Genomic DNA, 14165 nt, shown 5'->3' on the forward strand with positions numbered 1-14165 from the left:
GAGGCCCCAGTTTCTGCAAGGTATTGTGATATCATGAATACACCAGCAGTGCATAAATGTTAAAGACTAAAAGCATCCAAAGTACAAATGTTTTTTATACATTCTCCTAAAATTAATTAAACCTCTTTTTTGTAATTAATGTATGTTTTAACAATCATTCATCTAGAATTTTTAATAGAAATGTTTGTACACCTATACTGCAAGTAGACTATTATCTGGACCAGTCCAGATCAGTGCAACTGTTTGAGAACATTACAATTCAGTCAAAACTATCAACACAAAATATGGGACTTCATTCAAAAGACACCAAACATTTTCCTTTCACAGTCTGTGATTCATTCTTTTTTTTCTATATCGTACTCTTAACTTTGCTGTAATTTTAAACATGTGGTGCAACATCAGGCTGGGTTGAGTGCCCCAGAAACATCTCAAGTGTTTTTCTCTATTATCTGGACTGGATTACAAACTTCAAATGTTCAGTCTGTGCACATCCATGACAGAGAGAATGACACTCAGCAATATTAAAGGTGGTTTAAAGTCTCCACTAAAACACTACATAGGCTAAGCACCATTAAAAACCTTAAGGATAACACTAAACACACATACGTGCACACATAAAAAAATATTCTTGCTGCACTCCACACACCGCTGTTCTTTTTTTAATCCCGCTCTGACCTTTAACCTTTACACTCAACATTCAGTTGTCAACAGTGACACGGGTCACTGCACAGGTTTACTATCACAATATAGGGATTGGTTTATCAATGAACAAATATTAAGATATACAGGGTATTTGATTCATTTCACAGAGAGTAAAGGAAATAGGAAAAGAGAAATGTTGATTGTCTGTTGTCAAGGTCAAAGGTTAGGCTCTGATCAGGCGATGGCTTTGGCCTCAGGCAGGAAAGCCTCCCAACACTTCACCAGCTGGTTTAAGATAAATAGCAATTCATGAAAGACTATTCAGCGGTGTTGTATGTAAAACAAACAAACACTTACACACTTACCCTATGCTGTGTGTGAAGCAGGGACTCCAGGTATTTCACTATGTGCTGTTTGAAATCTCTGGCTTTCTCTTTCTGCCACAGAAAAACAATTCTATTTTAATCTTATATTTTCTGATGTAAAATGGTATTGCCAATGGTCACCGCTTTTGGAACTATTGAATTTCAGATGAATGCTGGTAGATTTTTTTAAAGGTAATTTTTTAACATTTACAGGGGCAAGTTGGTGATTTTATTGCCATCCGTATCCAGAATGACCGTTTTTCTTCCCCTATCCGTGTGAAAATTCCTGGCTGAATTACCTACTGTAAAAACAAACAGTGGTTGTGTGGTAATTTAACTGTCTCGAGTTTAGGAAAAGGGATCAATCCAAAATCCAAAAGTCATTTTGTAAATCCCACCAAGCACCATCTGGTAACTGTTGTGCTTTGCTTCATTTTATATTTGGATACTAAAATATTTTGTCAAGAATAATACAGAAATATATTGTCACCGCTCCACTATAGTGAGTCAGAGATGTTAAAGAGAAATAGAAAAAGAAAAAAAAAACCAGAACAACATTGCGTAAGCTTTTGAAATAGGCCATATTTATGGCAGCACCAGGCAGGCAACAAAATTAAAAAATATATGTATTTATATAAACTAGGGCTTGCATAACTAATAATTTTAGCAGTTGACAAAATAGTCAAATGTTTGCCCTATGTAAATAAGCCCATCATTTTAAACATATAAAACCACTAGAACCATAGCACATCAGTGTACCTACTATTATATAGGATATTTAAATTAAGAAATAATAAAACAGGACATTTCCTATTACTAAATTCATCATCATGATGAACATGTGACTGACATACAGTAACTTACCTCAAATCTGAGCACTTCTTTACGCACAGTACAGGTAACTCTTTCAAAATCTCTCTCATACTGACTGACTTTAGACTCCCACTGTGCAGAAACACATGAAACAGCTCAATGTTAACAGCAAATTAGTGACCATTCATATTGTCATTAACATTACTCCCCTACAAAAATGTTACATGTTAGCCTAATGTACAGTACTTGTACCGTGTTGTGTTTATCATTCGCTGTTGATAATTTAACCTCATTTATGTCGTCTTTAGCCTGCTGCAGCTTCTCAGGTTTGTTTGCCCAGAGCAGTTTGGCCTCGGCCTCTCGTTTCTTCTGCAATGTGCTCTGAGCTTCCTGTAGACGCTGCCACACTTTCATCCTCTGCTCAAAACAGCACTGAGGACAGCAAAGAACACAGTAAACAACATCATATTACTTATGCAGTGGGTTCTGGTTGTTGGTTTTGCATTATGTGGTTGTGCTCTCTAACCCTCACGGCCCCCAGCAGTCTGATGTAGTCGGCCAGGAGCTCAGCGAGGATGAAGAAATCGCTGAAGGCCTGTTGCTGATGCAGCTGCTCCATCTTGTCCTCCACTTCCGCCAGCTGTGACAGTGCACGAGACAATGCAGAGTTCTCCTCCACACTGCCCAGCATGGCCACACTCTTACTAAACACCGCTGTGTTACTACACAACTCTACGAGAGGACAAAGACTTTGAGATGCTTTGTAACAGTATGCATCTGGATGATTGGCTCACATAGGATCAGTGTAGTTTTCATTCTCACCTTTCCTGTGGTTTACTAATGAGTCGACAGCAGCATGGAGCCTCCTCAGCAGCTGCTCCTCATTCTCCACTTCCTGCAGCTTACTCTCGAACCACTGACACACACACACACACAGAGGTGTCAATCACTAGTCAAATGCAACAACCTGGGAGAATTTACATCTTAGAACTGCATGAACTGAGCTCCTCTTACATTATCTGATTCATTCATTTTAATGGTCATCTTATTCACTGCGTCCGACGCTCTGTTTATCATCTTTAGGAGGCCAGGTCCACTCAAAGTCTGAGTATTTACTGCCCTGGGCAACTAAAAACACACAAACAAGTTTAGATATTAAATATGTCACTAAAAATACTGTGTCTAGGAACATGATAAAGGTGGTCACCTCATCTCTCTCTAAAAACTCTCGAACATCCGGGTCCTGTAATAGAGATGGATGAGCCACTACTCTCTGGAGATACCTACAGAAAATACAAACACAAACACACAGCCAATAAGTATATAATATACAGTGGGTATAGAAAAGAATCACCCCCTTTAAAATAATCACAAGGTGATTAGCTACACCTGATTGAGTTTACAAGTAATTTTTAGGAGGGGGGTGATACTTTTTCCAACTCAGTGATTCTGTTTTTTTTTTTGTTTGTTTGTTTTTCTGACATGTTGGTATTATATCTTTCACTTGGATGTTATAAGTTGCACTGAGTAAACACAGCTGGATAAAAAAAACTGTGTCCATCTTCATTTCAGGCTGCAAAGCAACAAAATGTGATTATTTTTAAAAGGTGGTGATTCTTTTCTATACCCACTGTATATATAATAAATATAACCATAAACAAGTGTGCATTAGCACGTGAATGCATATTTTATGTTAGAGGTAAATACATATTGTTCTGCTGTTGCAACTCAAAATTCGCAACAATGAATGCATTTTTTTTTTCGTTTGCATGGCTGGTGCCGAAAGGTTCAAGAGTATGACTGCAAAAATAAAAATGAAACAACTTCTAACTCCTCAAGGTTTGTGGTGTCTAAATCTGTTGCCGTTAACAATCTTTCCCAATTTGTATTCTCAATTTAATAAATACCTTGGTTACCAGATATTTGTCACAAAGGATCACTGATGATTCATTGCTGCTCACATTTGCTAACTACTACTTTATATTCCACTGCTGCTACACATGTATATATTACCTACTTATCTAACTGTCAGTTTTGTTTTTACTTTGTGTACCTTCTGATACTATTGTCTGTATTTGTCCATATTTACTGTGTTTAGTCCTCATGACTGTCTACATGCCACAGTTGTTTCCTGAAGAAATTGTGTTGTTTGTTTTCCATCTTTTTGTCATGCAATTAGCTAAAAATTACAATAAAGTTTACTCTGCGTTTATATTGTAAATGTCACATAGTATTCATCAGCGCTTTCTTTTTTTCTGATTATTACAGGCATTTTTTGGTTGCACCTGGGATTTCCTACATTTTGGACTTCAAAATACCCCATCACAACAATAAAAGAGTTTTTCCAATCATATCCAATATATCTCAAGTTCAATATGCCATCAGCCACTTTATCAGAAATCAGGTTTTCCACTCACCCTAGTTATCAGTATCAGAAAAAAATACAATTGGTCAACCTCTGTTTTATGTGTATGTCTAATTGGCCATGTGTTCACCTCTCCAGTGCTGCTCGTCTCTTTTCCACAAACTCCGCTGAGGATGAATCCTCCTTCCCTACCTTCACTTTAGTCATCCCTGTGACACAACACCAAACCACACGCTCAGTCAACAAAAAAGTAAGAGCCAACAGAAAGCTCAGAGTAAACATTCTCATGTATCCAGGCCACTGTGAGTGTCTAGATGAGCTAACTAGAATAACTCCACTAGACATGGAGCCAGAGTGAGCATGAGAGCTTCTTTACCTACTACACTCTTCTGAGGTGGAGGTGGGATGATGCAACCCAGCAGGGAGTGTTTGGCCGATATCTTCTCATAAAGTCCCAGGAAATCACTGAAGCGTCGACGCACTGAGAACGTCTTATTAAGGAACATGGGCAGTGTAGTCTGGAGAGAGACAGAGAAGCACGGAAAAGTCCCAAAATGCTGATATATGTAGCTTGAACAATCCAAAAAAAAAAGGTAATAGGGATAAGCTTTTGCGTACCTGAGTTGACACTTTGTAAGACATGTAGGCATTCATGCCATCTCCTGTAACACAATAACGTAGAAGAACTCAATCACTATAGCTCTCAACACCCAGAACATCTAGAACAAGAGGCTGACTCTAGACTAGTGGTTCTCAACCTTTTCAGTCCTCAATGTCCAAGGAAATATGAATTTGAATGGCCACACATGTAGGCTAAGATATTTTCTCTATTAATACTGCTGTAATAAAGACAAACCTGCTTGTTTTCTATGAGTGTCAACAGATTAATTATTATGATTCTTTTTTTTTTCATTTCAGAAGTTTTAAGAACTCAAGAATTGTATTTCTTAATGTTGATCAGATTTTAATAAATAAAAGTAAGAAATACAAATACTTATTTCAAATAAACCTTTAAAATAAGCTCCTTTGGATGTTTGCTGAGGTCCCCTAGTGGGCAACTGGTTGAGAACCACTCATCTAGAAAAATGTGATGCTAGTATATCCCCCTTATTTTTAAAGTAATAGTGGGCAATGCGATTTATAATGTGAATGTGTCGCTCCTAGTTATTTTAGCTGTACAAAATCAGTTCATTGTGCTGCTTGACGCTGCAAACGGTTATTTATCATCATATTATTAACATTTATTCTTTTAGCAGATGCTTTTTTTAATCCAAAGTGATTTACAAATGAGGAATCATAATCATAAACTCACTGGTTTGTAGCGCAAATAATTTTACAGGTTGCTTCAATTTGTTATTTACTTATTCACTTACTTTCGCATTGAAAAATAAGTTGCATAATACAAACCAATTTTCTCTGGATTAGTGACTGCGATGTTCAGCTCAAACTGGTCTCCACTCTCTTCCTCCTCCAACTGTTAAAGTTCATCAGCATTGTTAGAATTAAGAATCTATATAAATATTACATGAATGCAACTGAAGGCACGTAAAGGGTCTTGTTTCAGTACCTCCTCTGTGGTCTTGGTGACAATGCTGGGTTTGAGTATGGAATTAGGAACTTGTGTGGTGTTGCAAGCCGATGCGGTCGGTCCAATAATCTCTCTCCTGCCTTGACTAGTGGTGTTGGTAAGCGTCAGTTCTACAGTGGCCTCTGGTGTTTGAACAGAGAGAACAAATAAAGGTGTGAAGTATGTGAGTAATAGCACTTCACCATTATATTTTAGTATAGTATTATTTTGGGAACTCTGTACCTTACATTAGTTCTGTTAAAACCGAGTACTTGTACTTTTACTCAATCGCATTTACAGTCATAGCCAAAAGTTTTGGCAGTGACATAAATTGTGTTTTGCAAATTTGCTGTTTCAGTATTTGTAGATTATTCTTCCACATGTTTCTATGGTATACTGAAAAACAATGATAAGCATATCATAAGTTTTAAAGGCTTTTATTGGCAAAAAAATATATAATGAGTCAATATTTACTCGCCTTTTGAGGACTGACCACAGGTTCTCTATGGGATTGAGATATGGGGAGTTGCCTGGCCACAGATCCAAAATTTCAATGTGATGATCTTCGAGCCACTTCTTTATCACTCTTGCTTTGTGACATGGTGCTCCATTATGCTGGAAAATGCACGGATCATCACCAGATTGCTCATGGATCGTTGGAAGAAGTCGCTCTTGCAGGACGTTTTGATACCATTCTTTATTCATGGCAGTGTTTTTGGGCAGAATTATGAGAGCCCACTCCCTTGGTTGAAAAGCTACTCCACACATGGATGGTCTCAGGATGCTTCACTTTTGGCACAACACAGAACTCATGGTAGCGTTCACCTTTTCTTCTCCGAACAATCGATTTTCCTGATGTCCCAAACAGTCGGAAGGGAGCTTCATCAGAGAAAATAACAGTCTTCTGCTGTCCAATCCTTGACCTTCCTGCAGAATTTCAGTCTGTCCTTGACATGAATTTCACTAAGGTTTATCAATGTTTTTTGTTTCACTAGTGTTTGTAAGAGGCTTTTCAATAATTATGGCCTATACGGCCCCTCATACTTCTTCCCTCCTTTTATAGCAATCAGTCTGCTCTTACTATCTAAATAGTATGATAGTGGTCTGATCACTCTACACAATAATCTAGAAACAATGTGAATGAACACCACAACAGCTTAAGCAGCAAACTTTGCAAAACACAAAATTGATGTCACTGCCAAAACTTTTGGCCATGACTGTACAACGAAAAAGAATAGCCTTTTACTTCATTACAATTTCTTATACTTGCATATCATGACTTAAATATTTCATCAATGATTTAAAAATATCTATCCAAATGTAACTAAGTCAGTAAATCATGTACACATAAAAACTATCCCTTTCAGACCCATACTTCATGCTCTAGTAAAGTGTTTTTATAAAAACTACTAAAAATCGCTATATTCAAATATTTGTAAAATCACCTACTGATAATTTTAGCTGAGAATATTATGGTAACAGGTTTCAGGAAATTGGTTTCAGTTTAACATCTGCTGTGCCCTGGATTCTTACATGGTTAGAACAATGAGAAAATATTCTTTTATAAGTTTTTGCCTCAAAAATACTAAAATTAGAACATCTCTACTGTCTCTTGTTTTCAAATGCCAATTTGAAGCTAATAAAAGTGCTCAATCATAATGATAGTGCTCAATTATATGTGGATACTTCCACTCAAGTACTTTTTGGCTAGGTACATATGCCTAATTTTAATTGAGCACAATTTTTGACAATAGTTTATTAATTCATAGTTTTTTAGTTAATATACCTTAACTTAAGTACAATTGTCAATACTTTTTACATCTCAGATTGCATCTTTAAGTGATCTGCATCAGCCTGACACGATATTTTAAAGACAAAGATGGAATGCTTTGTTCTCCAACATGCAGTTCTGTTGCCATCTGGCCTGCAGGTCAAGTCAAGTGTCATTACGCATTTATTGCTCATTATGAGTAATGGTGCAGTAATGGAGTGGTGAGAAATACCAGTGAACAGATCCAGCTCTTCTTCATCAGGGTGAAGGCCATTAGTGGCGTGATGGACATCGCTCCTGATGTACGAGCCCTCCTCACTGAAGATATCGCCCTCATCAGGAGCTGAGGTGGGTGTGATCGGGTTACTCTGCAAAAAGAGAGTAACACAATGCCAACATAACAGCTGATAACCATGACAAAATTGCAGTTCGTGCAGTTGCTGAGCTGCATTATGAGACTAACCGCTGCAGATACTGACTATAAGCTATCAGCTAGCTTCTGTCAAATGACACATAAATGTTTTCCCACATATGACTTAATCAGATAATACAAACTAGTTATTCATTCTGAAGCAAGTGTCTCACTCTCGCGCCGGTGAATATGTCCTCGCCTTCATCATCATCATCCTCGTCGCTGTCCAGCACTCGAGTGTCCGATTCAGCCTCCTGATCTTCATTATCAGGGAAAGGAGGAGGAATCCGTCCGCAGCTGCCTGACATCGCTTCTTTCGGCCAAAGAAATGATATGTAACAACAAACAAACCTAACGGATCAAGTCTCGAGGTTGGCGTAATTTCTAACTGACTGTACGCTACAGGCAAGCGTGGATTGAATTTCACTCCTAGGTAACCTCAGCCTACTTAAAATCATCCGCGGACGGCTCAGAAAGAGCGCTGGTGCGACACTGCCACCTGATGGTCTGGAGCAAATACTACAGCTACTTCAGCCAGTGCTGCCAATTTAGCAATTTTGTTGCTAAATTTAGCAACTTTTCAGACTACCCTAGCAACTTTTTCTTCCAAAAGCACCTAGCAACAAATTGAGCTATTTTTAAATTTTATTTGGTTACTTTTAGCACAAAACCGTGAATTGAGTTAGCTGCTATTTGCAATTGTTCAATTTAATAATAATAATTGAATAATCTGATAATTGAATAATTGTTCATTTATGATACACTTTGTTAGTAGCTTGTACCTGTGATTGTTCATCAGTTAGTATACTGTAAGAAAAATGGAAAATCTTTCAGGACATTATCCATCATCCATTGTAACCCTGTAACCCGAAAACACAATGCGTAATTTAAAATGTAGGTAAAAAACCATTACGGAAAATTCTTTCATATTAACATAGTAGATTGTGCCTTATTTTTACAGACTTTTCTTAGAGTGTAGCATACTAACTAACTACTAATACACTGCTTAAAGCATATTAGTTGAGAATGTGTAGAATTACTAGTTTACTAGCTACTAAAAAAACTTAAATTGAAATCATTCAAAAATGTGTACGTTTTCAATAATTCAATGTATTTAAAAATACAGTTATTTATATTTTAATATATCATGCATATTATTTTACAAACAAATCTAAATTAACATATATAAAATATATTTTTTGCTGAGATTTGATGATGTGACAATTTTGCGTCGTGATTACGCAATGACGTCATTGCACAATGACATCACAACGTCATTTAGCAACTTTTAGCAACAAATCGACCATCCTTTGGCAACTTTCTCTGAAAATTAGTTGGCAACACTGACTTCAGCAACTACATAAGCTGATCTGATACGGATCAGTCAGCGAATACATTTAGTCAGTACAGCTACAGAAAAACACATTTGCTATCAATTCACTCATAGGTTATTGTCGAATTATGACTTGAGAGCAGCTCGGACGAATTTAGTGAACCGATTCAACCAGTTCAATCGCATCAGACTTCGTACTTTGCTTGAATTCAATCAATACAACAGAAAAACACAACACCACAGCATATTCGCAAGTATCCCGTTTAATAAAATTAATTTTAATAATTTCAATCTCATAATTTAAGATTTGTTTGAAAACAATTTAACTAGTGTACTAGTGACTCATGATCTTCAAAAATATACATTTACAAATATATATATACAGTATATATATATATATATATATATTCTTATACATTTCTATGAGAGTCAAAACATTTTTTTGCATTTGTTCAGTTAGTGTTTCTGCTGATGTCAGAATTGGATAACTCTAAACTCAGTGAGCAGAGCAACGAGGAGGAAGACAATGTAGAAGATCAGTAGAAAAATGCCATATACTCGGCTCAGGTGAAAACACTGAAGAGGAACCAGTATGAAGGAGAGGACGAGAGACAGACCCAGTGCTCCTGAGAGAACCCAGCACAGCATCCCCTCTGGTTCCAGCTGACCACACAACAGAACACACAGATCAGACTCCACCACTCATCTAAATTGGATAATTCAACAGACTAAAAGCTTGCAACATGTTCTCAGGTAAACACCAAAAGACTATACAGTATATAGTATCCACTTGCATGTATATATGCTCTTTTCTAAGAAAGTTGAGACGTATATAATATACAGAGCGTGAGACATACCATCACAACGTTATTAGTCTGAAAGATTTGCAGCAGGCAGCCCAGACCCACACCAAACAGCATGTCTTAATGCAATGTTAAAGGCATCTCTATGTGGTTATGGTTTATATACCAGGATATTTACAGTACTGTAAATAAATAGTATGATTAAATCTGTTGATATATTTATTAAAGCACATACACAAAAAGGAAAACTTTTAAAGGACCTTATGTTAAAAGATACTAAAGATAATGCCTCCGAAACAGGCAGAAATGGCCATCCGTGGGTATCCCTGACGGGCTATAGTAATGTCTGCAAAGCAATCTGTGAAAACACACAAATATAACACATGGTCTAACAGAGGTAAAAACATAATGGTGTATAATATCCCACTGGTGTATGATTCTTTAAAATATTAAAAGCCATCTGGTAATAAATACCATTGGTAAAAAATGGTTTAAAAAAAAAGTATAAAATACCACTATCTCATGCATTACATTAGTACTTAACAGTGCCAACAAAAAATAAAACCATACCATCTAGTAGTTGCAAAACTGTTTTCCTTTCATTTCAAGTCCTAGAATATTGGCTATGAGCAAAAATAATAAAATAATGGGAAGATAATGTGCTGCTTGTGTTTTTTAATGTTGTGAGTGAGTGTGTACCTCCAATGCTGTTGCCCCAGGCTAACAAGGTGAGGCCCAGTACAGTGTTGCTCAGACTGAGAACAACCCCCAGCAGGTGCAGCACACTAACAATCTCAGACGCCACAGTGCTGATCCACAACATGCTGACCACAAAACCTAGCAGAGAATAGAGCTACATGCACACACGCACAGCAATAGAACAAATAAAAAAATTGAAAACAAAATTAATACCTTTATTCAGCAAGGATGCTTTAGATTGATTAAAAGAGATAGTAAAGACATTTTTAAAGTCTATACAATGATTTCTATTTCAAATAACTTCTGTTCCTTTGAGTCATTTGAAAATTGAATTTTTTAATATATTAAAACAGAAAAACAGCTATTTAAGATTATAATAATATTTCACAATATGAATGTTTTTACTGTATTTGTGATCAAATAAATGCATAAGAGACTTCTTTAAAACACTGAAGATTCATACAAAGTGATATCTAGGAGGACGCTCATTTGTGGTAGTGAAGAAGACTATGCCCGAGAGGAAGACTCCAATGCAGAGTATAAGCACCCACACTGGAACTTCTCCTTCAATGAGCAGTAAGCCATCTTGAATGAAAGAAAAAGATTGTCTTTTTCAGTCACATGTACTTTTACAGAACATGAAGTGATTACACAATATCTGCATCAACAGCATTTATCTTTTCACATACAAGAGGAATTTCAGTTCATCTGACAGACTGCAGCTGGTGCATTAAAGCAACGAAACAATGACAGGGATGACATAACTACTTTTTATGTGCACATAAGAGATTGCTGTTAAACAGGTTTAGTTTCATGGTTCAAATAAAAATGCCAACCGACTTACACTTTCCTGACTGGAAGGAAAGTACACACACCACAGGCCCAGTGATTATGTGCAGACAGTTCAGAGGGCGTTTCCAGTTGTGATCTTCCTTATCTGCGTCCACCACAGGAACTGTCAACAATAACAGCACTTCTACAGGCACCTTACACAGTCAGACAGACAGGCAAAAAAAAGATCTTCACCTTAAAATTACATAGACATGTATACAAAGTTCAACAAATCCACCACTTGGACAATCAGACAAGTTTATTTTAAACAATAAGTTAATAGAAGAATGATTACTTATTTAGAACCAGGAAGTGATCATGAAATTAAATACACATTTTTTTTTTTTTTTTACCTTGATCACTTTGAGGACTTTGGCACTCCAGTGCTGTCTCCTCCAGGTCCGGCTGTCCACCGGGTTAATGGCATTCAGGAAGATCTGAGCAGTGGATTGAGTGTAAGGCAGCAAAGGCTCATACTCTCCGTCATCTGAAACACACATATATACACACCAGCACTTACAAACACATACATGCAAGAATTTCACAGACAAATGCAAACCAATAGTCTAAAAAAAAATGGTTGATGAGTAGCATTTCAGAGCCAATGAAGCACACACAAACATAAAATGTAATGACTGAGCAGATAGAAACACTGTTACACCATACAGAATTTCCTTAAAGATGCAAAATTCTCTCTCACTTTCACTGTTACCAATGCAGATAGCAACACACGCTTGCAAACTCCCATTATTATGAAAGTCTGTGGTGTTGAAAACAATCACGCATACATAACCCACCGAAACTCCAGCCACTTACTTAGCCAACATAGTTTTAAGTTGAGAGGAAGTGACCCACCGTGTGCTTGTATGCTGGCACTCTGAATTTCTCTATATGAATCAGATGGGAGAATCTCTCCTAAAAGTCAAGAACAGCACTCATTAATCTCTGCCCAGTGATCAGACTAACACTGCTGCAAGGCAAAGAGCATTATTTTTATTTCATAAACTTCATAACACTTTATTTAAATTGACATAGCTTTGAGTTTGCATTGTTGTGAACACTATATCTGAATGCGTGAGAGTTTAGTGCAGTTAATTCATATATTACTAGGAATGGGAATGAGTACTCAAGTAAGCAAATCTCAGTCACCAAAAACAATAATAATGTGAGTTTACAACACATTTTAACATGTTTACCTTAAATAAAAGAAAAAAATTGTCACTCCTCATTCAGGAATTGTAATGTGACTGAAAGATGCTAAAAAAGAGTGCGGTGTGTGATTTGTGAGTTCAGTGCTGAGAAAGACTGCAGTCTTTACCCTGTTCTCTGCCTGAGGTCTGGGCCGATCCATTCAGTTGATGCTTCTGACGATTGTAAATATATGCACTAACAATCACAGTCAAAACATATGCAATATACAGCCCCAGATAACCTGTGGAGAACAAAAAAGAATGATAGGAAGAAACAGATGACTTGTCTAACAAGATGAAATAATAACTGTATCGATATATTATGCATGAAAGTGGAACATGCAGATTGAAAATATGTGTACATTTCCTAAATGAATGAAAAGATGGTATAAATATGATTAAGTGAATAACGGTTATCGGACCCACGGCTTCTCCCATGGAAATATGGCCTTTATATAGGATAATGAAGGTCCAAAACACAGCTGCCATGTAGAAAATGACATCCCGAAGGAATGGACGGGACGCCACAGTGAAAGGCTTAACCAGAGCAATGCTTCCAGCTACCACTGTTGTAACAAAGATTCCCGCCCCTAGGAAAAAAATTCACATTAAGATAATGTTTTTTTTCAAGTTTTTTTAATGACTGATGAATCTGTTCAGAAGACTTAAAGGTAGGGATGTAACGATTAACCGCGAGCCGGTTGAAAATCGATTCAAATATGTGACGATTCAAATCGCTTGAGATGCTAAACAAATGGCGATTCATTTAGGTGTAGGAGTTTATATGAATGTATGTCTGAGGGGAACTTACTGTCTTTAGAAAAGTTTAGATGGTATTTTTTCTTTTCATCTTGCCTCTGTATAATGCATATTAAAGTTCGTAAGTTCAGCGCTGCTTTGTTTACAGCGGAAACCAAAGAAACGCTTTAAGCGCCACCTGCTGGCAGAGAGTGCATCTGCGTCTCATTCAGCTCGTCTGCTGTTTCACGCAGATATTTTTATGTATAGTTTAACAAAACTGAAGTCAAACCATTCTGTTTTTGCTTCAAATTTCGAAATAAAAAAATCGTGAATCGAATCGAATCGTGAGTTGAGTGAATCATTACATCCCTACTTAAAGGTGAAGTGTGTAATTTCTGTGGCACCCAATGGAGCTGTATGAATACTGCTACTGTTCAGTCAAAACAAACAGTCTCGAGGTTATGGTCAAACCACTTGCATGATTCAAGCAACCTGCACAATTCAATTCGGTGCCATTTTTAGTTGAGAATTACACAGTTTACCTTAAATACTCCAACACATCCTTGATTAGTGTTGTCAAAAGACCCGGTATTTCGGTACCAAGTCGGTACTAAAAAAATGAAAACGTTACGG

General features: G+C 36.9%; 2 protein-coding genes across 5 annotated transcripts in view; both read right to left on the reverse strand.

Annotated features, from left to right (window-relative positions):
- Window positions 1-136: 136 nt before the first annotated feature.
- Window positions 137-8464, reverse strand: LOC107703294 (sorting nexin-1-like). Of its 2 annotated transcripts, none has more exons than XM_016505876.1 (15): window positions 8109-8464; window positions 7756-7891; window positions 5753-5895; window positions 5593-5659; window positions 4804-4847; window positions 4562-4703; window positions 4316-4394; window positions 3028-3103; window positions 2835-2948; window positions 2643-2736; window positions 2347-2552; window positions 2109-2252; window positions 1872-1952; window positions 1008-1079; window positions 137-927 (listed from the first exon to the last, which is right to left on the reverse strand). In XM_016505876.1, the coding sequence occupies exons 1-15, from the start codon at window positions 8241-8243 to the stop codon at window positions 877-879; spliced, it is 1584 nt and encodes a 527-aa protein (XP_016361362.1). In that variant the 5' UTR covers window positions 8244-8464; the 3' UTR covers window positions 137-876. The 2 variants fall into 2 exon arrangements, with proteins under 2 accessions (XP_016361362.1, XP_016361361.1); XM_016505875.1 differs by having other exon boundaries at window positions 2073-2252.
- Window positions 8465-9290: 826 nt separating this feature from the next.
- Window positions 9291-14165, reverse strand: part of LOC107703293 (sodium/potassium/calcium exchanger 6, mitochondrial-like) — a 15409-nt gene continuing 10534 nt past the window's right edge. The window contains exons 6-15 of one of the 3 annotated variants that reach the window (XM_016505873.1): window positions 13214-13381; window positions 12920-13033; window positions 12457-12516; window positions 11955-12088; window positions 11615-11756; window positions 11234-11355; window positions 10771-10924; window positions 10349-10429; window positions 10126-10190; window positions 9291-9931 (exon numbers count right to left, since the gene is read on the reverse strand). In XM_016505873.1, coding sequence (XP_016361359.1) covers window positions 9743-9931; window positions 10126-10190; window positions 10349-10429; window positions 10771-10924; window positions 11234-11355; window positions 11615-11756; window positions 11955-12088; window positions 12457-12516; window positions 12920-13033; window positions 13214-13381 — 1229 coding nt within the window. In that variant the 3' untranslated portion in view covers window positions 9291-9742. Of the gene's footprint in view, window positions 9932-10125; window positions 10191-10348; window positions 10430-10770; window positions 10925-11233; window positions 11356-11614; window positions 11757-11954; window positions 12089-12456; window positions 12517-12919; window positions 13382-14165 lie in introns of all 3 variants that reach the window. The other 2 variants (XM_016505872.1, XM_016505874.1) reach the window with 2 other exon arrangements.

This window comes from Sinocyclocheilus anshuiensis, unplaced genomic scaffold, assembly GCF_001515605.1.
Source record: "Sinocyclocheilus anshuiensis isolate Anshui unplaced genomic scaffold, SAMN03320099.WGS_v1.1 scaffold947, whole genome shotgun sequence".
Lineage (NCBI taxonomy): Eukaryota > Metazoa > Chordata > Actinopteri > Cypriniformes > Cyprinidae > Sinocyclocheilus > Sinocyclocheilus anshuiensis.